The sequence below is a fragment of the Ovis aries genome, chromosome 14 (assembly GCF_016772045.2).
Source record: "Ovis aries strain OAR_USU_Benz2616 breed Rambouillet chromosome 14, ARS-UI_Ramb_v3.0, whole genome shotgun sequence".
NCBI lineage: Eukaryota > Metazoa > Chordata > Mammalia > Artiodactyla > Bovidae > Ovis > Ovis aries.
Window position 1 is genome coordinate 57,844,673 of NC_056067.1, and position 24,823 is coordinate 57,869,495.

Sequence of the window (24,823 nt, forward strand, 5' to 3'; positions counted from 1 at the left end):
CTTTCTGGGTGGGCCCAATGTAATCACAAGGGTCCTTAAGCGTGGAAGGAAGAGGCAGAAAAGTGAGAGATGAAGAGTTGACCAGTCATCACTGGCCTTAAGGAAGGAAAGGGGCCAAAAGTCATGGAATTTGGGCAGCTGCTAGAAGCTGGGAAAACAAAGAAACCGAGTCTGCTCTAGAACCTCCATAAAGAAATGTGACCTTGCCAACAACCTTGTTTTTAACCCTAGAGAGATGCATTTTTTTGGATTTCAGATCTCTGGACTAATGCACTGTGTTATTCTGAAACACTAACTTTGTGAAAATTGGTTACACCAGCCACAAGAAACTAATACAGCTGTACTTTTACATTCATTATATTCTGAGGTTTTCACTCCATACTGCAATTCCTGACGTCTAACGGACGCAAGTCTGAGTGAACTCCGGGAGTTGGTGATGGACAGGGAGGCCTGGCATGCTGCGATTCATGGGGTTGCAGAGTCGGACACGACCGAGTGACTCAACTGAAGATTTCCTTTACTTAGAGAAGTCTCTCCCCATTTCCCAAGGTAAAACTGTGATACAGGACTTAATTTGGGGATACAATTTCCTTTTTTTTTTTTTTTTTATGGCTTTCAGGGGATTTCTCTTTTCTATGAGTTCTTCCCCACTTTATAAATGTGTTTTTTCCACTTTCAGTGCCTCTAGAGTTGTCTTTCTATGCTTCTCTGACAAGTGAGAAGGTATAATTGATCACTGAAGACCATCACACTTTTTCCTAAGGTTTCAGTCCCATGGGAACTCTTTGAAACTCACCAGGATATCACTTCTGGGAAAAAGGTTCCCCACAAGAGCTACATTTCTGCTCCATATGATCTCACTGATATTTACTAAGTCTAACTTCTCATGGAAGTGTTCTACACAATCACTGCATCCATGGCATTTCTGTCCCGAAATCAACTCTTTATATATATATATTTTTGGCTGCACCCCACAACAGCCTGTGAGATTTTAGTTCCTCAACCAGGGATTTAACCTGTGCCCCTTGCATTGGAAGCTTAGAGTCTTAACCATTGGACCTCCAGGGAAATCCAGCATTTCTGCCCTAAGTGAGCATTGACACATAATGAATGTGGGGAAGATTCTGGCTCAAGGCTCCCCCATCTCTGGAGGAAAAATCCCCCAAGGATTTTTCTTTCTATGCAGTATCTGTAACATACAAGACATAATTTATTACTGAAGGGGTGATCACATTCACTGCATTTCTGAGGCTTATTCCCTGAGTAAACCCCCGATTATCTACTGAGGCCTGACTTCTTAGAAAAGACTGGGCCACAATCACTCTGTTTCTGCCCATTAGCAGCTCACTGCTTGATAAGGACTGGGTTCCCAAAGACACCATCTCTCTGGGCACTGTGTTAACAGGGCTTTGCTCTTGTATGAGTTCACTCAGGCATAAAGAGCTATGACACCCAGAGGAGGGTATCTCCAGCTCTGGGGATTCTACAGCTTTCTCTCCCCAGTGAGTCTTCTTATGTTTGATGAGAACACGTCGGCCAAGGCTTCGCCACATTCACTGCAGCTGTATGGTCTCTCTGGTGTGAGTCCGCTTGTGCTGAATGAGCTCTGCCTTGCTTCAGAAGGCCTTTTTGCAGTCACTGCACTCACACAGTTTCTCTTCCCTGTGAATTCTCTGATGCTTGGTCAGGTCAGACTTAAAAAAGAAGGTTCTTCTGCGTTTGCGGCACTCATAAGGCTTCTCTCCTGTGTGGCGTCTCTGATGGGCAATGAGGTAAGCCTTTTGGGAAAAGGCCTTCCCACACATACCGCAGCCATACAGTTTCTCTCTGGTGTGAGAACGCTGATGTCTCTTGAGCCGGTAACCTCTGGCTGAAGGCTTTTCCATACTCACCACATCCTGCAGGGCTTCTCTCCTGTGTGACTTCTCTGGAGGCCCATGAGCTGCAACCTTCTGGAAAAGGCTTTCCCATTCATTAGGTTCATGGGGCTTCCCTCCCGTATGAGTTCTCTGATGTTCAGTGAGCTGAATCTTGATGAATGCTTTTCCACATGTGTTGCATCTGTGGGGCTTCTCTCCCCTTTCAGTTCTCTGATGTCTAATGAGCTGGGCCTTCCTGGAGAACGCTTTCCCACATTCACTGCATGCACATGGCTGCTTTCCTGAGCAAGGTTTCTGACAGCCACTGAGCGGTGATATAGTGCTACTGGGTTTCACACAACCATGGTATTTGATCCACCAAGAGTTTTATTATCCTGGAGGCAGACAGATGATTTCCCATACCCACTGAACCCATCAGAGTCCTTTCCTGCGTATCTTCTATTCTCAGCAACAAAACCTAACTGTGACTTTAAACTTCTACAGTGTGAGCCAAACTTATTGTGTTTTTGTGTTAAAGGAACAAGGCTTTTGCATAAGTCAAAATTATTTGCATAACTTTGTGGACATCTTTCCAAAATTTTAATCCTGTTTTGGTTTTCTGGGTGCCACTGCAAAGGATCAATCTCCCACATTTCTTCTAGGACAAAGAACAATGAAAACATCCATGATAATTCTAGAGGGGGGGGAACAGAGTATAAAAATGCCATGGTTTGAGTTAGCTCTTATAAGATCCCAGTCTAAGAGAAATGGCTACTATGGAAGTGTATGCTATGCTCTGTGAAAAAAATGACAGTATTATAAAACAAAATTCAATAGGAACAGCAGTTAGTTAGTGTTAGTCACTCAGTCATGTCCAACTTTTTGTGACCCCATGGACTGTAGCCTGCCAGGCTCCTCTATCCATGCAATTCTCCAGGCAAGAATACTGGAGTGGGTAACCATTTCCTTCTCCAGGGGATCTTCCTGACCCAGGGCTCGAACCCAGGTCTCCTGCATTGCAGGCAGATTCTTTACCACCTGAGCCACCAGGGAAGCCCAAAAGAAGGCACCTGGAATCCATACAGAAGGTCTTTCAAATTTTTTTGGCCGTGTCCTGTGCCATATGGGACCTTAGTTCCCTGACCAGGGATCGAACCTGTGACCCCTGCAGAGGAAGCATGGAGTCTTAACTACTGGACCACCACAGAGACCTTCAGAAATAATAGAGCAAATAGGAAAGACTCAAGGTAACTGAAAGGCAGAGCAATATGGTAGAACCTAAACAAAATGCATGGGGAGGAAAAGAATTCACCAGGAGGAAAAATGATCTCATTCATGAAACCGAAGGAAAAAAGATTTCGCAGGATAATTACTTCGGATGTAGGCAAAATGCAGAATCAGAGGGCAGATTAGACTATAGACAGAGAGTTGTCAACCCAGGGATATCTGTCAGAGAGCTTAAACCTTCCATATGTGTGAACACACACTCTGAGGGTGAAGACAGGATCTGGGAGAAAAGAGGATTCTGGTCTCACGCACAGGAAGTAGAGCAACACAGGCCAGTGGCCCTGGTGGCTGGCAACACACAGAGGGTTAGAGTGCAGGTCAGATGTTAGCAGGAGTCAACCTGGGGCCCTCCAGCAGAGAACAGAAAGCTGAGGCCCGGAGACTGAGTCAAACTTTTAACAGAAGATTAACAAAACCCCTAACCTGAAAGCTGGGGAAGCAGAGGGTCAATCAGTAGACAGAGGTCCCCTGGGAGACAAGGTGTGTGTGGTTTTCAGATGAATGAAGGTGACATGGGTTGTCAGGGAGGGAGAACAGCTGTCAAAAGGGGAGCTGATACTGCAGAGGCAGGGAGCAGCGCTAAGTGCAAAACAATCTGTATGGGTGGTGAGAGGGACCTCGGAGTGAGCAAGGTGGAGGACAGAGAGTGAGCCCTTGCAGACAAAGGAAAGGAGAAGGCATGAGGGAGCGTGCTGGGAAGCACCGAACCAGCTTAAGACCGCAAGGTCTAGGATGAGACAAACCACAGTAAGATCCCGAAAACTGTAAAAAAGAAGACATCATCCTTTAATAGCAGGCAAAGAAGAACAGCCCTAATAACAACATGCAGAAAAGTGTTAGGTTATTGGGTCACAAACGGTGTCAGGGAACACTTCAGAAATGTCAACCTGTCACTGACTAACTGAATGTTTGTGTCATTTCTTCCCACCTTCTTGTTTTGAGCTCACTCACCTGGGCAGGTTGGACTCAGGACTGCTCCCTTGACTGTCCATGGGGGTCCTCCTTGTTCCAACTGAAAGAGTGAATCTGGTTTGGGAGCCTGATATCCTGTAAACGGGAAATCATGGGATGGCTGGTGCTGACCATTTGAGCCAAGGTGATCTACGAGAACTGTACAAAGTTTGATTTTGGGGACCACATCCCTTGTACTTTGGTAAAGTAAAAACCTTTAACTTGGAAAGGGAGAACATGCATTCTAGGACCTACAGTGCTTTAGTCCCAACCATAAAATACAACATTTCAGGAACCCTACAGATTTCACTGAATGAGAAAGAAAAGGCAACTGACTATAATGCTGTCTGCTGGGATGCACCTTGCAGTCCTCCAAGCCAAGCCCTGGACTCACCCAACTTCAAACCACGGAAAAAGAGCCTGGAGTCGGCGACAGAGACATCAATGGTTTAACGGAGGGAGGAGCTTACTTGTCTGACACAAGGTCCTGGAGCAACACCCCACTGTGTGCAGTACATGGCAGGTGGGACATGACTGCAGTCTTTGCTGGGGTGGGGGGTGCGTTACCAGTTACAGGGGAAATTGATGTCAGGTTGGCTCATTGGTTACCAGGGAAACCAGCAGAGAGGCACGCCCGTCACCATCCCTATGAAAAGCTCTCATAGTGGAGATGTTCTGATCTAAAGCCAGAATGGCATTAGCTGGGCCCAGGGTAAATTTGTAGACAGGGAGGTCAGTCATTTGAGAAGGGTGTAGGTGAAGCAGGCCTGGGTTGAGCTAGAGATGGACAGAGAGCAGGAGAACAGCCATCCTGGGTGGCCTGGGCACACGCTGCCCTTACCTACTGACACTAAGTTGCAGTAGTTCTCCAACATGACGTCCCAGTACAGGGCCTTCTGAGATGGGCCCAGTAGCTGCCACTCCTCCCCGCTGAAGCCCACAGCCACATCCTCGAATGACACAGGGCCCTGTAATAACAAATTCCAATGCAATTCGTGATGGAATATATGATGTGGAAAAAAGAGTAAGAACATGTTCTTTTATTTTTTTATACATCAGAAGAGATCTCATTTTTATTTTATTTTTTGGCCGTACAACATAGCTCATGGGATCTCAGTTCCCAGACCAGGGACTGAACCCAGATCACAGCAGTGAAAGCCTGGAATCCTAACCACTAGACCACCACGGAAGTCTCAGGAACACATTCTGTTTATCTTCCCCATGATAAAAAATTATGTGCACTGTAGCTGTGGCTATTTCACGTAGGCCAGACCATGTGTCTTTTTTTAAAAAAAATCTGTATTCATTTATTTTTGTGCTGTGTCTTTGTTGCTGCATGGGCTTTTCTCTAGTTGTGGGGGCCACTCCCTAGCTGTGGTGTGTGGGCCTCTCACTGTCATGGCTTCTCCTGTTGCAGAGCACAAGCTCTAGGCCAGTGGGCTTTAGCAGCTGCGCCTCCCATGCTCCAGAGCACAGGCTCAGTAGTTGTGGTGCTCGGGCTTAGCTCTGGGGCAATGTGGGATCTTCCTGGCCCAGGGATTGAACCTGTGTCCCCTGCATTGGCAGGTGGGTTCTTTACCACTGAGCCACCAGGGAAAAGCCTGTGACTGTGTCTTAGTCCACTTGGGTTGCTATAATAAAATGCCACAGACTGGGTAGCTTATAAAAACAAATTTATTTCTCACAGTTGTGGGGGCTGGGAAGTCTGGGATCAAGGGCCATCATGGCCACCTTTTAGTGAGGGCCCGCTCCCTGGTTCATAGCGGGAACCTTCGCAGGGAAGGGTGAGGGATCCCTGTGCATTCTCTCTTAAAAGGACACTCATCCTATTCGTGAAGACCTCACCCTCATGACTGATCTACACACCTCCAAATGGTCCCACCTCCTAATATGATCATCTTTGATTGGTTAAGATTTCAACAATGAATTGTAGAGGCACACAAACATTCAAACCACAGCCCTGTGGAATTCTACAAATTAGTCCTTCCCAGCCTAGAAAAGAACTCAAATAATATTTGCATAGAAATAAAAGACACTGTGCAGTAAGAATGTCTTTGTTTATATGAGTGAAAAATTTGTTATTAATTTAGATGTCTATTAGAGGCAGACAAAAGAAGTGAAGTGAAGTCGTTCAGTCGTGTCCGACTCTTTGCGATCCGCAGACTGTAGGCCACCAAGCTCCTCCGTCCATGGGATTCTCCAGGCAAGAATATTGGAGTGGGTTGCCATTTCCTTCTCCAGGGGATCTTCCTGACCCAGGGAGCGAACCCAGGTCTCCCACATTGCAGGGAGACGCTTTAACCTCTGCACCACAAGGTATCCTAAACCTCTATGCTATGAAATATTATGCAAACATTAACATCAATGAGACGGATTTAAATATACTGGTATCAATGATTTTCAAGGCATTCTCTTAAATGAAAAGAATCAAGCCCCCAAATAGTATGTAGTCTATAGTATATAGTCTATATAGTATATAGTCTCATCCCAGACACATGAAAAACTCTTAATAATATATTCAGCTACATATCTATAAGTTTACATATGTATGCGCATACAAACACATATATTAAGATATACATAAATTAATCTAAATATAGATATATTTTACCAAACATGAATTTGATGGGAAACCCAAATTATTATCATGTTACCCTTCGGGTTGGGCCTTTGGTAAGAAAAAGGTGAAAGAGGATATTTTCTTTTGGTGCAAAGACTTGTGTGTGCTTAAACCTCGTGCACGTGAACGGAGCTATGTATCATTTGTGTAAGTAAAAACACAAAGATCACCCAAGAATAATTGGCTTTGACTTCATTTTTTTGGAAACTGGGGTTAAGAAGTTATAAGGGAAGAATTTGCCTCTATTTTAAGATTTTAGCCTAAACTTACTGTCCACCAGATCCTAATTTTTATTCACATATACTCTTCTCAGGGCTTTCCTGGTGGCTCAGAAGGTAAAGAATCTGCCTGCAATGGAGGAGACCAGGGTTCTGTCTCCAGGTTGGAAAGATCCTCTAGAGAAGGGAATGGTTAACCACTCCAGTATTCTGGCCTGGAGAACTCCACAGACAGAGGAGCCCGGTGGGCTACACGCCATGGGAGTCCCAAAGAGTCTGACACAACTTAGGGACCATCATTTTCACTTTTTACTTCATACTGTTCTCACTTCACCAGACTGCTTTTTAGAAGCTTCCACAAGTCCCCTGGGAAACAAAGGATTAAAACAGATAACACAAACCTCACCTGGACCTTGCTCATCTTCTCTACTTCTTAAGAAAGGGTGTGTAACTCCAGGCTGTGTTCTGTCTTCTCTTTCCAGGCCTGCCTGGAGGTTATGGTCAGGGATCTCAGGTCAGGCTGCTGCCAGAATCCATGCCCTCCCAAGCCTGAAGCCTCCTTCTTCTATCACTGAAAATGTTCCTGTAGACTAGAACCTGTGGATTCAAGAGCAAATTCAATGACTGAACCTGTAGCCACAGCTCTCTCTAGCCACGAGTACTCATTCTAACAGAATGTCCCAATAGTTCAAGTCTCTTTAACTCCTTGAAAGGCTTTTCTATCATGGGGCTGGGTCCCACAGAAACATGAGATGGGTGAGAGGAATGCCTTTTTTGACAAAGCTGGAAAAGAGTGAAAGCAGAAGAGAAGATGGGAAATAAAAACCAGTTCCTGGTCTTGTCCATGGCTAAGATCTCACAGATCCAGTTCAGGAAAAATGAAGCACGAAAATGTTGGCCTTATAAACAACAAGGTCCTACTGTACAGCACAGGGAACTATATATTCAGTGTCTTACAATAAACAGTACTGGAAAAGAACATAACAGAATGTGTACATATATATAGCATAGTGGAGTAGGAAATGGCAATCCAGTCCAGTTTCTTGCCTGGAGAGGCAAGAGAATTCCATGGACAGAGAAGCCTGATGGTTACAGTCCATGGGGTTGCAAGAATCAGACATGACTGAGCAATAAAAAGAAATGAGATGGTAAAGAATCTGCCTGCAATGCAGGAGACCTGGGTTCAATCTGAGTCGGGATGATTCCCTGGAGAAGGGAATGGCTACCCACTCCAGAACTCTTGCCTGGAGAATTCCATGGACAGAGAAGCCTGGAGGGTGCTACAGTGCACGGGGTCGCAAAGAGGCAGACTCAACTGAGGGACTAACAATTTCTTTTACTTTCATACAGTGGGATACTAATAGCAATGAAAAGAAATAATATTTTGCTACATGCAGTAACTTAGATGAATTTCACAACAAAATATTGAACATAAGAAGCCAGACACAAGAGAATATGTAATACATGATTCCACTTACATAAACTTGTCAGGCAAATTTAATATGTTTTTAGGAAAGTAATTGCCTCTGGAGAGGAGGGAGATTAGCAGGTGGAGGCTTCTAGGGTAGTGGAATACTCTATTTTTTTTTTTTAGCCATGCTGTTTGGCATGTGAGATCTTAGTTCCCTAACCAGGGATGACCAGGAATTGAACCCATGCCTCTGTAGTGGAAGGGCAGAGTCTTAACCACTGGACTGCCAAGGATGTCCCTGTAATATTCTATTCTTTTTAATTTGGTTTTTATTTTATTTCTGTAACATTCTAGCCTTTAATTTGGGGTGTATACTTGAAAAAAGCTTTTAAAGAAAAGTACAGATCAGTTTCACTTATACATTTCCACAGTCTTTTTTTTACCATTTCAAGCAAAAGAAAGAACAGTCATTTAAACCTCATGTACAAAAACCCTGATAGAGAACAGTGTACTCAGGGACCCCCTGGTGGTTCAGTGCTTAAGAACCTGCCTGCCAAGGCAGGGAACACAGGTTCGATCCATGGTCCAGAAAGATCCCACACGCCTTCGGGCAACTAAGCCGAGGCACACACAACTACTGAGCCCGTGTGCCTAGAGTCCGTGCTCTGTGACAAAAGAAGCCACCTCAGTAAGAAGCCCCGTGCACCACAACCAGAAAGTAAATTCCACTTGCCGCACTAGAGAAAGCCCGTGTGTAGCAATGAAGACCCAGTGCAGCCGTAGATTAAAAAAAAAAAAAAAAAAAGAACAGCATAATCAAACTCCACATATCCATTGTGTGACTTCAATAATTATCAATTCAACCCTAATTTGTTTTTTTTTATCTACACTGCCATTCACTCCCCCACCACCACTGGATTACTTTGAAGCAAATCCAAAACATTTTTTTATTTCTAGGCGCAAAAATATTAGGTAGACTATCAGCAAACAGAATTCAGTCCCATGTTAAAAGAACAAATCATTATGAACAGGTATGGTTTATTCCCGGAATATAAAATATTGAGAAATCTCACAACATATAGAAAACTTTAAAGAGAAAGAAATTATCAATGAAAATAAAATTTAAAAGCCTTTTAAGGGGACTGTAATGTACAGCATGGTGATTACAGTTAAATACCATATTAGACCTGGGTTCAATCCCTGGGTTGCAACAATCCCCTGGAGGAAGGCATGGCAACCCATTCCAGTATTCTGGCCTGAAGAATCTTCATGGAGAGCAGAGCCTGGAGGGCTACCGTCCATGGGATCGCAAAGAGCCGGACACGACTGAGCAACTAAGCACATACACTTGAAAGTTAATAAAAAAAAGTAGATCTTCAGTGTTCTCACCCCTAAAAAGAAATGGTAATTATGTCACATGATGCAGATGTTGGCTAACTTACGGTGGTGATCATTTTGCAATATGTAAGTGTATTAAATAAACAACTGTACACCTTTAAACTTACAGAATTACATATGTATATGCCAACTACATCTCAATAAAGTGTGTGGGACACCTTTGAGAAAGAGTAATAACTTGATAAAGTGCAGGTACCATTTATTCAGACTATTAGGCACTCTGCTTTGTACTCAAAGAACTTTTGCTCATTCCATAGTTCTAACAGCTATGAAGTGGGAATCATGACAGCTTTTTTCACAACTGATGAAGCCTGACTCAGAGATTAACCTACCCAAGTCAGAGGGAGAAGCAGGTTCTTCTTATTCCAGTCCATAAACTTGCCACCTGGCCAACTCTATATGCAGATAACAAAGATGCTCAACTAGAAAACATAAAGGAATCAATTTGAAGGAATCAATTAGTAATATCTGAGTGGAATGAGGTGACAAAATAAGTATATCTTTTTAATTTTTGCTCTTGTGCATTACATAAAATTAGAAAACACAAAATTGAGGGAGCGGGGTAGTATGGGAAAAAAAATGACGCTATTTACAGTTACAACAAAAGTATAACCTGTTTACAAACAAACGTAATAAAACATGTCCAAAACACATAGAGAAAAACATCACAGCTGGTCAAAGAAACAAAAAAAACTTGAGTTAACAGAAATCCATTTATGCGTTCCTAAAAGTGTAGTACCTACATCTGTATTGCTTCTTCCCAAATTAAAATACCCACTTGATGGAACATAACTGCGATAGTTTTTTTAAAAGAAAAGAAATAAAACTTTCAAATGTTATGATAGGATGTTAGATTTAAAATGTATAAAATCATACCAATACCTACACACCTGATCCCAATGCTAAAAATGAAATATACTAAATTTTAATAAGAGTTGCTTTCTGGAGGAGTATTTAAAGTGTGTTAGTCGCTCAGTCGTGTCCAATTCTTTGTGAGCCCATGGACTGTAGCCTGCCAGGCTCCTCTGTCCATGCGATTTCCCAAACAAGAATACTGGAAAGTGAAAGTTGTTCAGTTGTGTCTGACTCTTTGCGGCCCCATGGACTATACAGTCCATGGAATTCTCTAGGCCAGAATACTGGAGTGGGTAGCCTTTCCCTTCTCCAGGGGATCTTCCCAACCCAGGGATCAAACCCAGGTCTCCCGCATTGCAGGCGGATTGTTTATCAGCTGACCCACAAGGGAAGCCCAAGAATACTGGAGTGGGTTGCCGTTCCCTTCTCCAAGAGATTTTCCCCACCCAGGGATCAAACCTCGGTCTCCTGCATTGGCAGGCAGATTCTTTACTGCTGAACACCAGGGAAGCCCTGATTTTAGGATGAACCTGAAAACCAAGTATTTTCAATAGGAATATACAGTAAACATGGATTCAAGACCAGAAACTTCACATCTAAAATTAAACATGCAATAAGCTCCCCAAACGCTGTCCCTAATGCAGACACAAGTTCCAATCCCCAACAACAGACACCCCAAATGTTTTATTCTCCAGCAAAGACCTCCCAATTTGTCATGCTGAAAGACACAGCAAAGCCAAACAAACTGAAACGCTGTTGTCTGGAACAGTGAAATGTTTATTTCAAGGCCTTGCAATGAGACAAGACGGCTCTTGCCCTAAAATGCCAAGGGATCTGGCAAAGCACTTTAAAAAGCCAGGTGAGGGAGAGGGTTTGCAGGGTCTAAGATCAGCTTGCGCACAATTCTTTAACTGGCTGATGGTGAGGTAGCAGGAAGGTTTCACAGGGGTTAACATTATCAGTCCTTGGGTTCCAGGAGGCGTGGGGTTCTGTGCCCTACCTCACTAAATAGTTTATTAATATCTTCTTCTTTGTTAGAGAGGGGGAGGGTTTTTTTTTTTTTTTTAACTTCTGCAAAACAATTCATGAAATGTACATCAAGTACTATTATCGAGGTACTTCAGAGAGGAGCTGAAACACAGGATATGAGGGAAGGCCTGTGCCAGGAAGGCCTGGTGGCGTCCAGCTAGGTTACAGATCCAACACGGGAACCCGTGATCCCCCACCAGAGAAAACACTCAACACGAATCCCCGGGGTGGTCCACAAACACAAAAGGCACCAGCCGGCATAACCACTCGCTTCACCCCAACGCCTACCCCTACGCAATCTGGAACAACAACAACAAACACCCTAAGGCGCTCTCCCTGGCCCTGAAACACGCCCAGAACCCAACACCGACCTGATGGATGACTTCCGTCTTCACCGCTGGAGACAAATCACAGGACAGCTGTTTTACAACCTGGCGACCACCCTCCGCCGCAGGCAAAAATGCTGGAAGCTGAAAGGATGGCGGCCGACGAGGTTCACAAGCGGCGGTTCCAAAGACCCGGATCCTGACTTCTCGCGAGCCTTCGATGACGCAGCATTTCCGCGCCGGGTTCGCGGCTCTTTACCAGTAGCAGCCGTTTTTCCACATAGTTCCGTTTGATCGGTGAGGGCTTCGTTTGTCTTCCTTTCGCGGGAAGGTGTAAAACGGTGAGAAGCTATCGAAAAGGACTTATTTCACCCTATTTTCAGCCCACCTGACCCATTGGGCCATGACTTTGAACATTTGCCAGGGGCGCTGCACAAACGCTTAGCTTCTCAGAAACTCAAGGGTACCTGGATCTCTGCAGTCTGGGCAGAGATGTTCGCGGACATGAAGGCCCTTTGATTTAAGATGAAGCTAAGAAGCGCGACCGTCTCAAAGAAATCCAACAGGGAGGGATCCCAAGCCAAACCTAGCAACAATTGAAGGAGAACCGAGCAGTATTCTAGGAATGCGGACTGGAGAGGGTGTTGTAGGGTTTAGAGAACCTTTCAGAAGCGCACAGGTCTGAAAGTGGGTAAAACGGCGGGATTATACAGCTCTTGTAATGACTGGTGTAGAGGAAATGGGAAACACTTTTGATCAGGGGCAAAGCCAGCGGAGAAGCATGGTTCCCCCCTTCCACAGTGGGATGAGCCAAAGATGGGGTAAGGTTTTACTTGCACACTTGCACAAAGGTGAGAAATACTTGAATCAAAAGCTCTAAGGGAAGTGATTCTGTTGAGTACTGTGACGCAACTGACTAAAGCACCGCTCCCTACGTGAGGAAGGTCAGAAAAGGAAATGGCAACCCCCTCCAGTACTCTTGCCTGTGAAATCCCATGGACAGAGGTGCCTGGAGAGCTACAGTCCATGGGGTCGCAAAAGAGTCGGACACGATGTACCAACTAAACAACAACCCTGTAATTATACAACTTGGTTCAGAGAACATTCATGCATGTTTATAAAATGCATACTCTGGCAAACAGGGATCTGGGTGCTGGAAATATAGAAGGTATAAGTGCAGGAAAAATAACATGGTTTCATTGAGCTGTACATTCTGTTACTGACCAAGTTCTTGGATTCTAGCCAATAGAAATTGGTAAGAGGCCAGATAAATTCAGGCAATGCTTTACTGGGCCTGGTGCTGTAGCAGGAGGAAGTGAAAACAAGTAACAGGTACCCTTTCTTGCTACAGGGCAGGTGGTGATCTGGTCCATTAAATGGTGTGAGGGTAGGGCAGGTCCAGGGGAGGGGTGGCTTGGGTGGTCTGCCCATTCCTTTTAGGGCTGTTTGCAGGGAACACACATAGGAGCCTGCGTTTGCTCACAGTACCTCAAAAGTAGCAGTTGGGTTTGGATCTTTGTGTATCTTGTTCATAATTTGCCCCTATTGCCTATGCCAGGCAGTTATTTTTAGTCCCTTATAGTTCCTCTGTATTCTGGATGGGCTGTTTGTCCAGATGCAGGCACTGCAGCAAAGTGTCCTGGGTCCCAGCCTGTCTCAGTACTGGTGTGCAGAATGTAAAAGGAAAGCTGTTGGCTTGTCTTCCTCATTATAGTGAGAGTTTTGATTCCCACCTACAATGTGATCTATAGTGCCTGGAGGGCAGAGCAGTGAACCAAAGACATTAGCCCTGAGATTTAATGGAATTTGTTTCTCTAACTTTTGGACTTGCTTGGGACCAGTCACTCTTTTTACCTTATGATTTATCTGTCTTATGATGGAAGTATGTATCATACCTCTGTCCCACCATTGTATTTTTGAAGAACATAACTTACCTGGTTTCACGGGTCCAAAGATGGAGAGGAATTTTTCCTCAGGATGAATTGTACATCATGTCTCACCTATATTTGGCTCAGATGAGACTTTGGATATAGACTTTTTTTTTTTTTTTTAAGTTATTGTTTTTGGCTGTGTTGGGTCTTCCTTGTTGGGCAGGGGCTTTGTTTAGTTGCAGTATGTGGGCTCAGTAGTTGTGACACACAGGCTGAGTTGCCATAGGCATGTGGAATCTTCCTGGACCAAGGGTCAAACCCATTTCCCTTGCATTGGCAGGTGGATTCTTAACCAGTGAACCACCAGGGAAGTCCTGGATTAGAGTTAATCCAGGGGGCTATTGGGATGCTATTGGGATGAAATGTATGTATTTTGCATGCAGGAGGGGCATGATTGGAGGGGACAGGGCCAGTGGTGGAATTTTAAGGACTGAATGTTTGTGTCCCCTCAGATTCACATGCTGAAGCCCTGAAACCCACTGTGGCTCTATTTGGAGATGGGACTCCTAAGGTAAGTAATTCAGGTTAAATGAAGTTGTAAGGGTGGGGCTCTACTCCAGTTGTATCTGCTGGAACCTTGACCTTGGACTTCTAGTCTCTGGAACTATGAGAAAATTAACTTCTGTTTAAGCCACCTACATTGGTATTTCAGTATGGCAGCCAGAGCAGTGTAATACAGGAATGTTTATGTATGGCCTAGGAGCTTAATAAAACCCTTAAGAAAACAATGAAGATGTTCACTCCAAGTGAGTCTTAAGTTTTCACATCATGTGTTAATTGTTAAAGAACATTTACAACGCCATTAAGATACCTTATCTACTTACATGCCTCTACCGCTAGCTTCTCCCTAAGGGACCTGACATCATGTCTTTCCTCAAACTCAGTTTTCCAGCAGTAGTCACTACTGACATTACTCCTGGCTACAGCTCAGTGATTATAGAGATTCAGAAAACATTTGCCAGATAGGTTAAAGGCCTGTAGTATTCCAGTCTAGAACCAGATTCAGCCCACTCTTGCAGGGCTCCTCGACTCATTCTCGATCTGATTCAGTCTCTCCAGCTCTGTGGAGAATGAGGTAACAGGCCAAAGTTGATTCTACAAAATCTACTTCTCTCTTCCTCATGTCACTCCCAAACATGTTAGACTCAAGAGTGCCTGAGTTAGGAGGAAATGGAATTACCCACCTTTCTTCCTGGCATCTGTTTCCATCCCATCAGTGAGGCAAAAGATAGGGTTAGGGAGCTATGTCCAGAAGGAAGAATGCAGCTGAGTTAACCAGTGTAGACTTTCATATTCCCAGGATTCTGAGAATAATCTGGATAACCAGAGAAGGGGAGAGCTAGGAGAGAAGCAATCTTAATTTGTGTTCAGATTGCCCATCTTTTCATGTTTTAAGGAAAAAAAAAAAAACAACCCAAGGTCTGTGTTGCAATGTATTTTATTACCTAATTTATAGGTTTAAATTACTAATTGTTTTTGGGCTTTCAGTTCACTTTGCAAACCTTCATTTCACTACCTTTGCAAGTCTAGGAAATCTTAAAAATCACATTTAAGGTGACCTTTATTGTATAATGCTTGGTCTTATTTATCAGTTGAAGTTAAGCTCATTCAAGGACATTAAGTTGCATTTATGACCTTAATATTCATTTTTCTTATTAGAAAATTCAATTTGCTGAAATAATATTTAAATATATTAAAGTCAAAGAAATGTAGCAGCTAAATATCATATACTGGGTGGGTGTTGAAGATAATTTTTTTTCCAGTTGGGAGAAATGAATGAATATGTGAAATGAATATAACCCGTGATGTGAGGTAGATTATCTCCTTAAAATTATGGAAATATAAGCATAGTAACCAGGCTTCCCTGGTTGCTCAGACAGGAAAGAATCTGCCAGCAATATAGGAGACCCTAGTTCAATCCCTGGGTCAAACCCCTGGCAAATGGAATGGCAACCTACTCCAGTATCCTTGCTTGGAGAATTCTATGGACAGAGGAGCTTGGCAGGTACAGTCCATGGGGTCACAAAGAGTCAGACATAACTGAGTGACTAACATTTTCACTTTTAAGCATAGTAACGAAGAATATGGTTCCAGGTTTCCTATCCAAAAATGTATATCAGGTATATTATGTAATGCATTAAAGTGGGAAATGGTACATAAAGCTCTCAAATACCCCTCATTTTCACAGGCTTTGCCTCACAAGAACTAATTAAGATACTTGTCAAGTAGTGATGTTCACAGTGTTTTGTGTATGATTTCACCAGCTGATGGATGAGGCAGAATGTACCACTGAAAACCTTGCCACATTCACTGCCTTCCAACAGTTTCTCTCTAGTATGTAATGATACCTATTGGGGGCAAGGGTTTTACCACTCTCATATTTTTTACCCACTATAAGCTCACCTATGACCAATGGTAATCACTGATGATGCGGTCTTTCTTCCAAAACACAGCTTTCCTAACTTCTGCATTCACAGGCTTCCTGTTTACATATAACCATGCAGTCAGCTATACATTATGGCCCAAGGCTTTTCCAAATAGAATGCACCAGTTTTCATCCTATGTATTTTTCGTGACATAAAATAAGATGTAATTGACCACTGAAGGCATAACCACATTCATGGCATCCATAAACCTTTCTCTCCTGCACAAACTCTCTGTTACCTCCTGAGGGTGCACATCTGTCAGCTGGCTGTTCCATCAGGACTACATTCCCACCTGCTAGGAGTCCACTGATATGTAATGATGTCTGAGGGGTCACAGAAGGCATCTGCACAGTCACTATATTAACAGGGTTTTTCCCCTGCAAGAGTTCACTAGTATCTAAGAAGCTGGGACCCTTTGTCCACCTTCACGGAATCTACTTGTTTCTCTCTTGTGTGTGTCCTCTTATGTTTAACCAGACATGACGTGGGAGAAAGCTCTCCCACAGTTGTTGCATCCATACGGCCTCTCTCCCATGTGAGTTCTTCGATGAACAGTGAGCATTGTCTTTGTGGTGAAGGCTTTCCTACAGTCACTGCACACATAAGGTTTCTCTCTTGTGTGAATTCTCTGAGGTTTAGAGTCCTGATTTCTGTGAACAAGATTTTCCACGGTCAGTACATACAAAGGAAGTCTTTCCTGTATAGAATCGCTGATGTGCTATGAGGCATGCCTTCTGAATGAAGGCCTTACCACATTCAGTGCATCCATAGGGTTTCTCTCCAGTGTGAGTTAGTTGATGTATGAGGAGATTGCCCTTCTGTATGAAACCTTTCCCACACTCACTGCATATATAAGATTTCTCTCCTGTATGAATTTTCTGATGCAGAATGAGCTGTGATTTTCTGGAGAAAGCTTTTCCACACTCACTGCATACATGGAGTTTTTCTCCTGTTTTGTTTTGTTGGTGTGTAGTGAGTTTTGCCTTCCTAAAGAAGGCTTTTCCACATTCAGTACATTTGTAGGCTTTCTCTCCTGTATGAGTTCTCTGGTGCTCAGTTAGCTTGAACTTTCTGTACAGTGCTTTCCCACATATACTGCATACATGGAGTTTATTTCCCATATGCGTCTTCTGATGTTCAATAAGCTAAAATTCCCTGAGGAAGGCTCTTCCACACTCACAACACTCATGGAGTTTCTCTCCTTTGTAAGTTTGCTGATGTTCAGTGAGCTTGAACTTCTTGAAGAAGGTTTTCCCACACAGACTACATCCATGGGGTTTCTTTCCTGTGTGAATTATTTTATGTTCATTGAGCTGAGACTTCTTGAGGAAGGCTTTCCCATATTCAGTACATTCATGGGCGTTCTCTGTTTTGTGTATTTCCTGATGTTCAGTTTCAGTATGAGTTTGTTCATGATGAGCATGGAGCAAGGATCTCCCATCCCCATTAAGCTCAGCAGGCTCCTTTTTGTTGCAGCTTTTATTCTGGTTGGTTATATCTATATATGATTTCGGAGTTTTCCTGTGTAAATCAAATACATCATAATTTGGCCTTAAAGGAAAACAACTTCTGCTGTGATGAATAATATTCCCAAATGCATTCTGTTCATAACACTTCAGCGTATTTTGGTTTTGCCAGTGCAACTGCACATGATCATCCACTTCCTTAATGTTTAGGAAAGATAACAATGAACACTTTATGAGCATCAGATGGAATAAAACTATTTCAAAAATACCTTGGGGTGATCTGGCTCTTTAATGAAAAACTCAAGATATCAAATAGAAAAGGAATTCCAAGCATAAAAGTACCTTATCTTTAAAAAAACTTTTCAAAATTATAGTTAAATATATATAAGATAAATTTTACTGTTTTAATGGTTTTAGGGGGGCTGGGCCGTGCAGGATCTAAGTTACCTGACCAGGGATGGAACCCATGCTCCCTGCAGTGGAGGCAGAGTCCTACCGCTGGACCACCAGGGAAGTCCCTTAACCATTTTTAAGTGTACAGTTCTGTGGCATTAAGTATAATCACAATGTTGTACAACCATCAGCACCTTTCATCACTAGTTTTTTGGGGTTTTTTTCCATCTTCTCCAACTGAAAAACTCTGCATCCATTAAGCACTAACTCCTGTCTCTTGGAAATGGTTAAAAACATGATAATATAAAACACCAAACAACCCAAAAGATGTCAGCCATCAGTGTAAAATAGAGTAAATTCACAATGAATAAATATAGATTTGTTTGCTTTATAAATAAGGCCCTGGGGACAGTTAAATACCGTCACTGTTAGCATCACTTCACAGAGACTGGAGGGACACCCAATTTCAAAATGGTGAAAGACATTCATTCAACACATCCTTAATTAATGGCTACTCCACAAACCAGACATGGTGCCAGTACTGGAGAAACACAAAAAAATTCTTAAACTGAAGTCATATTCTGCGGGTGGAAAGGAAACAGAATAAACAAGATAAGGAATAAAGTAGGCAGTTCAAACATGACAGTGGTTTGAAGAAGCAAAGGAAGTAACGACATGTAGAAGAAAAGAGGATTTATTTACAAGGAAGGATAAGACTCACTAATGAGATTTTATGATTTTGTTTAGGCTCCCTAGCCTAACGAACTGAGAATGAGAAATTTTAGAAAGATCTTCTCTAATGAAACAAAGAATAGAACAGCAAAGGTGTGAAACACAGGAGCACAGAGGGTAAAGAGGGGCTTCCCAGGTGGTGCTTGTAAAGAACCCGCCTGCCAATGCAGGAAATGTGGGAGATGCAGGTTCGATCTCTGGGTCAGGAGGATCCCCTGGCGAACGAAATGGCACCCCTCTCCAGTATTCTTGCCTGGAGAATCTCATGGACAGATGGGGCTGGCAGGCTACAGTCCATAGCGTTGCAAAGAGCTGGAAATGACTGAAGTGACACACGCACGCACGCAGAAGGTAAAGAAGATTCAAGGTAATGTCAGGATTTAAGATGTATGGAGGTGCAGCAGAATCTCAATTTCAGAAAGGATGTTGGAAAGGGATTTTCTTGGAGGGAAGATGGTTCTAGTATCTCACACAGAAAGTGTGAACTTATTGGGAGTTGCCATGGAGACAGGTAAAATATATGGTAGCAGCAGGTGTATTAGACATTGTTACGGAACATGGGCCAGAGAACAAGGGCTTAACACATTTAAATAAATAAGGTTTTATAGTCTAGGAGAGCAGAGGATAACAACAGAACCTTTGAAGCAGCTCAGAGTGGGGAAAAAAGAAAAACATAAATACGTGTTAAGAGATCATGTCACCATAAGAATAAAGGCTTCCAAGGTGTGGCTGGATGTCATAAGGGGAAGTATTTTCCAATGGGGCAGGAACGTGTATGTGTCAGAAGATAATGATGAATTCAAAGTTTCCTCTTAGAAACGAGACACAGAAGGAGGAGTTTCATAGCAAGAGACATGAAAGGAACATAAAATCATACTCTGACAAATGTTGAAGTATGGGAAGATTTGAAAATCCAAGCAAGACTGTGGGGTGTGGCAGGGGGGAACGTTGACATCTAAGGAGAAATATATGATTCTTTCCAAGAAGAGATAAAGGGGTATATTTTCCTTTAAATTCCCACCCAGAAAAAGAGTTCTTATGGAGAGAGGGCTACATGGAGGCTGTTTCTGTGTCCTCTGCACCCCTCCCCACTGGGATGCCTTCTCTAAGGAACTGAAAGGTGATTTCCACAGCCTTGCCCGTCTTGCTGCTTCTCTCTCACCTACTTGGATGAGGGTGACCGGGAACTTAATCATCTGAGGTCCATGGTGGTTCTTCTCATTCCAACTTGGAGAGTACATCAGGTTTGCTAACCTGATACCCTGTTCATGGGAAATGCCAGAAGACTCAGGCTCATCAGATGTCACCAGAGATTTGTGATGCTGAGAACAGTATGCTTTTTAGGGACTACGCAATTTGTATGTTTGTAAATTAAAGGCTTTTCTCTAAAATGAAAAGAGAGTATACCTTCTTGTCTGGGACAAGAGACGAGACCGAAAATCTACCACTTCAGAGCATGACAGACACAACAAAGCCTTCAGAAGCTGAAGAAAGAAAAGCCACTGTCCTCACCCACAGACACCAGGTTGCTGTAGTTCTCCAGCACCACATCCCGGTACAGGGCCTTCTGAGCAGGGGCCAGGAGCTGCCACTCCTCCCACATGACACCCACGGCCACATCCATGTTACAGTGTCAGCGATCTCTATAACAACACAGTCCCCTCTAATATGAGTGTTTCTCTTATCACTAAAATGGAGGGTGTGAAATAATAGAGGTTTCTATCCCTGGTGGTTGGCTTAGAGATCCTAAAACCGTTGTAGTCTCCTAAGTGGTAAAAGCACTAGGAACATCTTTTGTTCTAATATTTGGTCTTCAGCTTCAACCCTAATCTGACACTGACAACTTAGAATTAGCATCAGGCTCCACAGGCTAAAGGGCTCAGTATCACAAGAGTGCCTTCAGTTCAGACACCAGTCCAAAGTCCCAGGTTCCCTGCATTTGTGTCCAGCTTGGCTGCAACTCAGGGGTTCCCATAATTTCCGTGCTAAGATTGGATAAATTGCTAGAACAACTGACAGAACTGAGGACAATGTTATGCTTACCTTTATAGTTTATTATCAAGGATATAGGGCCTCCCGTGTGTGTCGCAGCGAGTAAAGAATCTGCCTGCAATGTGGGAGACCTGGGTTCAATCCCTCGGTTGGTAAGATCCCCTAAGGGAAAAGCTACCCACTCCAGTATTCTGGCCTGGAGAATTCCATGGACTGTATGGTTCATGTGGTTGTAAAGAGTCGGACATGACTGAGCGACTTTCACTTTCATCAAGGATATTAATGAACACCCACATGAAAAGGTAAGGAGAGCCAAGTGTAAAAAGGTCCTGAATGCAAGGGCCTCTTTCCCCATCAAGTTGGGATGAGTCACCCTCTTAGCACGGGGATCAGCCTGCCTCCTTGGAAGTTCTCTGAAACCTGTTGGGGTTTTTATGGTGGTTCTATTGCACAGGAATGATTGATTAAACCCCTGCCTACTAGTGACGGAGTTCAATCTCCAGTTCCTTTCCTATCTACTGAGATCAGAAGGTAGAGCCAAACACTCCAGTCAAGGCTTGGTCTTTCTGGGATCAGCTCCCGTCTTAAAGTTTTCTAGGGACCTGTCCTGAGTCACCTCATTAGCATACACTCACAGATGGTTCAGAGGGGCTTGTTATCAATAAAAAAAGGATACTCCTCTATTTCTCAGGAAATTGCAGATGTTTTAGGAACTCTGTCCCAAGAACCAGCGACAAAGACCAAGTATGTACAAAGACCAAATAAGTGACAACAAGTCATTTGTGTAATTAAAGGCAATACAGGGGCTTCCCTGATGGCTCAACAGGTAAAGAATCCGCCTGCAATGCAGGAGACACAGGTTGTTGACCACAAGTTCATGTGCCAGATACAGAGTGAGGCCAGACAAACCAAAATGTTGCAGTTTGGAGCAGAGAGAGGTTTACTGCAGGGCCAAGGAAGGAGAAGGATGGCTCCTGCTAAAAACCCCTGAACTCCCTGATGGTTTTGAGGGAAGAGTATTTGTTTGAGTTTTTTTTTTTTTTAATATTTATTTATTTGGGTGCATCAGATCTTAGTTGAGGCACGTGGGTTCTTCATTGCAGCATGGGAGCTTAGTCACCATGCTTAATTGAAGCATATGGGCTGTTCCCTGACCAGGGATCAAAAATGCATCCCCCGTGTTGGAAGGCACTCTTAACCACTGGACCACCAGCGAAGTCCCTGTTTGTTTTTAATTAATTAATTTTTGGCTGCATTGGGCCCTTGTTGCTGTGTGCTGGCCTTCTCTAGTGGCTGAGTCGGGGCAGTTCTTCACTGCAGTGCATGGGCTTCTCATTACGGTGGCTTCTCTTGTTGCAGAGCAACGGCTCTAGGCGCAAGGGCTTCAGTAGTTGAAGCTTGCCAGCTCAGTAGTTGTGGCCCACAGGTATGTGGAGATCCTCCCAGACCAAGGATTGAAACTTTGTCCCCTGCATTGGCAGGAGGATTCTTATCCACTAGACCACCAGGGAAATCTGGGGAAGAGTTTTTAAAGGCAAAATTCGGGGCAGGGGCTACAGGATATGTGATTTTCTTCTGTTTGGTTGGTGGTGAGGTAATGGATAGTGTTCCAGGAATGTTGTGCTCAGCCAAAAGCTGAAAGGTTTTGTATAGTTATGTATATCCTTGGAAGAAGAACCAGGACCCTGCTTTATTGCTGCAATATTATTTCTTGACTGCTTTTCCTGAGTTCCCTTACTTCCTTAATTAGAAAAACTATTTGAATCTGCTCTTTTGAACTCCTAGAAAGTCAAGGAGCCCAAAGCCTTTTTCCTACGAACAGGAAGCCCCACAGGGTTCTGGTAAGTCTCAAAATACACACAACCATTCTTTCTGCGACAACATCATTAAGGCCTTAGCACCTCTGCTTTCATCTGATATTATTGGGAGACAATTCTGGGGCATCTTTGTGCTGTTTTGTTACTTTTTAATGTCCAGCCAAAAATGTCTGCCACCTGATGTGAAGAGCTGACTCATTTGAAAAGACCCTGATGTTGGGGAAGATTTAAGGCAGGAGGAGAAGGGGACAACAGAGGATGAGATGGTTGGATGGCATCACCGACTCGATGGACATGAGTTTGGGTAAACTCTGGGAGTTGGTGATGGACAGGGAGGACTGGCATGCTGCGGTTCATGGGGCCGCAAAGAGTCAGACACGACTGAGTGACTGAACTGAACTAATGTACAGCCCCTTCTCTCTGCTCACCCATCACCCTATCTGTGCATCTTAGTCCAAGCTTCTTCCAGCTGTAGCAGCAGTGGGTTGTGGTTGCAGGAGAAGGGAGGAGCAAGAGAATGATCACATCTCAGGTCTCAGGAGAGTGAGCCATAGTAAAGTGAAAGTGAGTTTATTCAGAGAAATACACATGCCCTAGGCAAGTGAGAGCAGTCTAGGGGTAGAGGGTTGTTAGTTTTTATGGGTTGAATAATTTTATAAGCTAACAAGTGGGAGGATTATTTAAACTATTTGTGGGGAAAAGCAGTTTTCAGGAATTGGGCCACCACCCCCTTTTTGGTCTTTTAAAATGGTCAACCTTTTCCTGGCACTGGTGGGTGTGTTATTTAGCATATTAATGTACTATTGCTGCTGCTAAGTCGCTTCAGTCGTGTCCGACTCTGTGTGACCCCATAGACGGCAGCCCACCAGGCTCCCCCGTCCCTGGGATTCTCCAGGCAAGAACACTGGAGTGGGTTGCCATTTCCTTCTCCAATGCATGAAAGTGAAAAGTGAAAGTGAAGTCGCTCAGTCGTATCTGACTCTTCGTGACCCCGTGGACTGCAGCCTACCAGGCTCCTCTGCCCATGAGATTTTCCAGGCAAGAGTACTGGAGTGGGGTGCCATTGCCTTCTCTGTTAATGTACTACAGTGAGTGTATAATGAGGCTCAAGGTCTATGGGAAGTCGTGTAGGCTAGTCAGAGCCTTGTAGGTTCTAACCAGTTTGTCATATCTTCAATGGCTGTGTCATTCTTGTAATGGCTATGCCCTGTCCCCTTCCATCCTGTCATACTTTGGCAAAGACAAATCAAGTGTTCCTTACAAATTTTTAGGATACTGTAAGTTGGTCAGCTGTCACTTTACAGATATGTTCCCAAAAACTATTAAAACTATCCTATCCAGCAGGAATTGCTATAATTTTTAAGATAAAAGAAGTAAAATCTGAGAATTGGCTGTCCAAAAATGGTCCTGCTTTCAGTTAAAAATGCAGTTTAGTATCTTTTTATGTTAATTGGCTATTCAGAATCATCTCTTCTATGGATATTTACCTATAGATTTTTACTCTTATTTTCTTATTGATCTGTTGACTGGAAAACCCTCAAAATAACAGTTGTGAGCTTTAAGTTTTATTCAGGTTCTTGCTAAGGACCACAGCCACCCAGTTAGTGTAAGCATATGGGTTAGGGAGATTTCTCAGAGAAAGAGAACCAGGCGTGGCTTTCTTGACATGAGAGAACCTATTTCAGCCTAAGCCATTTTGTCGTCTAAGCCTGGCCATAATTCTTGCCCTTGAACAGTCTCCATAATCAATGATCTTAAGGGGACAATGGGGCTTCCCAGGTAACGCAGTGGTAAAGAATCCACCTGCCAATGCAGGAGCCACAGGAGACATGGGTTTGATCCCTGAGTCAGGAAGATCCCCTGGAGAAGGGAATGGCAGCCCACTCCAGTATTCTTGCCTGGAGAATTCGATGTAGCCTGGTGGACTAGAGTCCATGGGGTTGCAAAGAACTGGACACCACTAAGCAACTAAACTTTCACTTTCACTAGGTAAAGGACCAAACTGATGATCTTGACCCTCTGACTTCAATCTACTAAAGCTGGACACTCAACTTTTGCCCAATTTTATGCTGAATTCTCTGCTCAAGCCCCTTCATGAATGTGCATGTGCCC

The 24,823-nt window shown here is 43.6% G+C and overlaps 2 protein-coding genes and 1 pseudogene across 20 annotated transcripts in view; 1 reads left to right on the forward strand and 2 right to left on the reverse strand.

Annotated features, from left to right (window-relative positions):
- Window positions 1-12,140, reverse strand: part of LOC101103089 (zinc finger protein 84) — a 51,927-nt gene extending 39,787 nt beyond the window's left edge. For 3 of the 10 annotated variants that reach the window (XM_060398824.1, XM_060398825.1, XM_042231024.2), the window contains exons 1-4: window positions 12,000-12,140; window positions 7,342-7,532; window positions 4,939-5,065; window positions 4,098-4,193 (exon numbers count right to left, since the gene is read on the reverse strand). In XM_060398824.1, coding sequence (XP_060254807.1) covers window positions 4,098-4,193; window positions 4,939-5,065; window positions 7,342-7,356 — 238 coding nt within the window. In that variant the 5' untranslated portion in view covers window positions 7,357-7,532; window positions 12,000-12,140. Of the gene's footprint in view, window positions 1-4,097; window positions 4,257-4,938; window positions 5,066-7,341; window positions 7,533-10,076; window positions 10,169-11,999 lie in introns of those variants that run through there. The other 7 variants (XM_042231028.2, XM_042231027.2, XM_042231023.2 and 4 more) reach the window with 4 other exon arrangements.
- A 71-nt stretch (window positions 12,141-12,211) lies between these two features.
- The window catches only part of LOC101114548 (zinc finger protein 613), a 38,926-nt gene continuing 26,314 nt past the window's right edge, over window positions 12,212-24,823 (forward strand). For 5 of the 10 annotated variants that reach the window (XM_060398799.1, XM_060398800.1, XM_060398798.1 and 2 more), the window contains exons 1-2: window positions 12,212-12,295; window positions 14,338-14,396. The gene's annotated coding sequence lies outside the window, so the exon portion shown is untranslated. Of the gene's footprint in view, window positions 13,031-14,337; window positions 22,736-24,823 lie in introns of all 10 variants that reach the window. The other 5 variants (XM_060398806.1, XM_060398804.1, XM_060398802.1 and 2 more) reach the window with 4 other exon arrangements.
- On the reverse strand, window positions 16,445-18,134 carry LOC105602084 (zinc finger protein 613-like; annotated as a pseudogene).